Here is a 2,780-nt window from a genome sequence, read left to right on the forward strand (position 1 = left end):
GGATCTCCAGTTTTGCCAGCACCATTTATTAAACAAACATTCTCTTCCCCATTTAATGGATTTTGGGCCTTTGTCAAAGATCAGCTGACTATAGGTCAATGAATCTATTTCTGGGTTCTCAATTCTATTCCATTGGTCTATGTATCTGTCATTAAACCAATACTAGGCGATTTTGACTACTGTGGCTGTATAGTAGGTTTTGAGATCTGGCAGTGTGAGAACTCCTACTTTGTCCTTCTTCTTCAATAGTGCTTTGCTTATCCAAGATCTGTTTCCTTTCCATATAAAGTTAGTGATTGGTTTTTCCATATCCCTAAAGAATGTTGATGAGATCTGGATTGGGATTGCATTGAATGTATAGATTGCTTTGGGTAGAACTGACATTTTCACAATGTCAGAAAACTACTTCACTTTGTACTCCTTGGCTGCATATCTTACTAAAAACTACCCAGAAAAGGTGGGTAGGCATCCATTTCTTTATTGATAGCCTACAAGTATTCCTGAAAATCAGTTAAATTCCATAATTATGTAACAGGCTTTGATGTAGAGGTGTGTGATTCAGTGGTGAACAAGACATAGTCCCTACTCTCACTGAGCTACTTTCTCTAATAGTGATACTTCACTAAGAACAGTCTGGCTTTGCCTATGAGCAACTATTTCTTAGTTCTGATTTTTCAGTAGTACTCGTTGTATTTTTAGAAATTAAGGGAAAATGCAGGAGCTCTTGTAAGGCATTTGACTGCCAACCAGAAGGCTGGTGGTTCAAACCCACCAGCCACTCCTCGGAAGGAAGGTTGGGCAATCTACTTCTGTAGTGATACTACCTCAGAAACCCAAGGAGGGGTCGCTATGAGTCGGGTCCAACTTGACAGCACATAACAACAACAAGGGAAAATGCTGTACTACGTATCTGAGTTGTATATATGCATGTTTGAATATGAATATATAAAAATCTAGACTCAGCAATAGGAAGATCCAAGATAAAATGAAATATACCAAAAGTTTGCAGAAGTTTTATGGGACAGCCATGCAATCATGTAATTTTTACATTGTATTGTTTTTAGTGCTCCAAAGTTAGTAATCTCTACTCTCTTTTATATTCCTAATCTTTGTTTTGCAGTTGTAAGTATACTTTTGTTAAGTTTATATAAATATCCAAATAAAAATAAAGTGATCAAATTTTATCATAAAGGAAAAGCTAAATATGAAAGTATTTAGACTATCAAAGGATAAGTATCTCTTTGGACAAACTAAGTGACATATGACCAACTTTATATGTTTTTTTAGGTTTCTTTGGGAGTATATTTGGATTAATGGGTGTATACATTTATGATGGTGAATTGGTATCAAAGAATGGATTTTTTCAGGGATATAACCAACTGACCTGGATAGTTGTTGTTCTTCAGGTAAAACATTTAAAGTTTTATATTTAATGCTAATGAACTTCATTTTAATATAGAGAATTGAAGTAGGTACTGCTGAACTGATACAAGAAAAAATATCCCTCCTCTTGTATTTTTGATTAATCTAGTTTATTCAGAGAAGTTAAAATAGAACTAGTTTTAATGCACAAATGTAAACCTATTTGAAAAGGGATTGTGAAGGAAGGAATTGCTAAATTTAACATGATGAAAATAGTTAACAAAATAAAATAGTTGAAGTTAAAGGCAAATATAATAACTGAGTTTTCTACAGCTTATATCATTATACAACTGTCTGGTCAGCCAGTTGAAGCTTAAGGAGTAGTAGATCTAGAGATTTAAAGTTTAAAGCCTCATATTGTAATTACATATTAGAATATTCCTGTCAAATTGCTTGTTTATATATGCAAAAAGTGCACAAAGGCAGCATCTTTTGACTTCAGCCAACCTCACAAGGGTGAGACAGAATCACAGTCAGCAGCCCAAGGCTTATTCCTATGAGGCCAGACATGCCACCACCCTCCCACTGCACTCACTATTTCTCTACTGGGTTTAATAATTTGTTGCAATGGCCACACAGAACTCACTGGCAATAGTTACGATCATTGGGTTTATTAGGGTGGTAACAGGTTACAATTCAGGTTCAGAAAAGCTCTCAGGATACAATTCTTTGATCAGGCCAGTCTCCCCTCTTCTGTGCCCTCAGGCATGCATCTCTGGCTGTTGGCTTCTCAGCACGGCCTCTGCTGTGCTCTGGCAAGAGTGTTACAAAGCTCTTGTAGCTCTGATGTTAAGTACACCTAGATGAACCCCACTTGTGCCTCTTGGTTCCTCTGCCGCCATCTCTCTGCTAGGCGACTCTGCCAAGGAGGTCCAGCACAGGAATCTCAGGTCCAAGGATGCACTCTGCTCCACTCCACCTCCGGCTATTCTCTCTTGATGGCAGTGAGATCCCCTCTTCTGCCTCTAGGAGGGCTCATTTTAAGCCCAGCAGCGTAGCAAAACTAACCAGTCCTCACATTAGCGTTCCATACACCTTATTTGAATGGTCGCACCCAGTAAGTAATCTATGGGAGTCACAAAGACTGGCTAGAAAAGCCATACCAAGTAATTCACTGCACCACAATATATAACTTGAAATATTTCAAGGTTGATTAATAGAAAGCTCCAAGTAACTAATTTCATCTTTAAAAAATACTTATTGAATGTTTACTGGAGGATACAAAAATGAAATACAAGTCATTGCCCTTACAGACCCTTCTTCCATTTGTCTAGAGGTTTTGAAACTACAAGGAGCAAGGTCCTGGAAGGTAGATGAAGGTAGCAAAGGATAGTTATCTTTGGTATGCTGGAAGGATA

General features: G+C 37.6%; 1 protein-coding gene across 1 annotated transcript in view; it reads left to right on the forward strand.

The window, feature by feature from the left end:
- SLC35A3 (solute carrier family 35 member A3) overlaps positions 1-2,780 on the forward strand; it is a 53,650-nt gene that overhangs the window by 41,558 nt on the left and 9,312 nt on the right. The window contains exon 5 of the mRNA XM_007936096.2: positions 1,288-1,406. Coding sequence (XP_007934287.1) covers positions 1,288-1,406 — 119 coding nt within the window. The remainder of the gene's footprint in view (positions 1-1,287; positions 1,407-2,780) is intronic.

This window comes from Orycteropus afer, unplaced genomic scaffold (genome assembly GCF_000298275.1).
Source record: "Orycteropus afer afer isolate SDZICR_OR568_19922 unplaced genomic scaffold, OryAfe1.0 scaffold00033, whole genome shotgun sequence".
Taxonomy (NCBI): Eukaryota; Metazoa; Chordata; class Mammalia; order Tubulidentata; family Orycteropodidae; genus Orycteropus; species Orycteropus afer.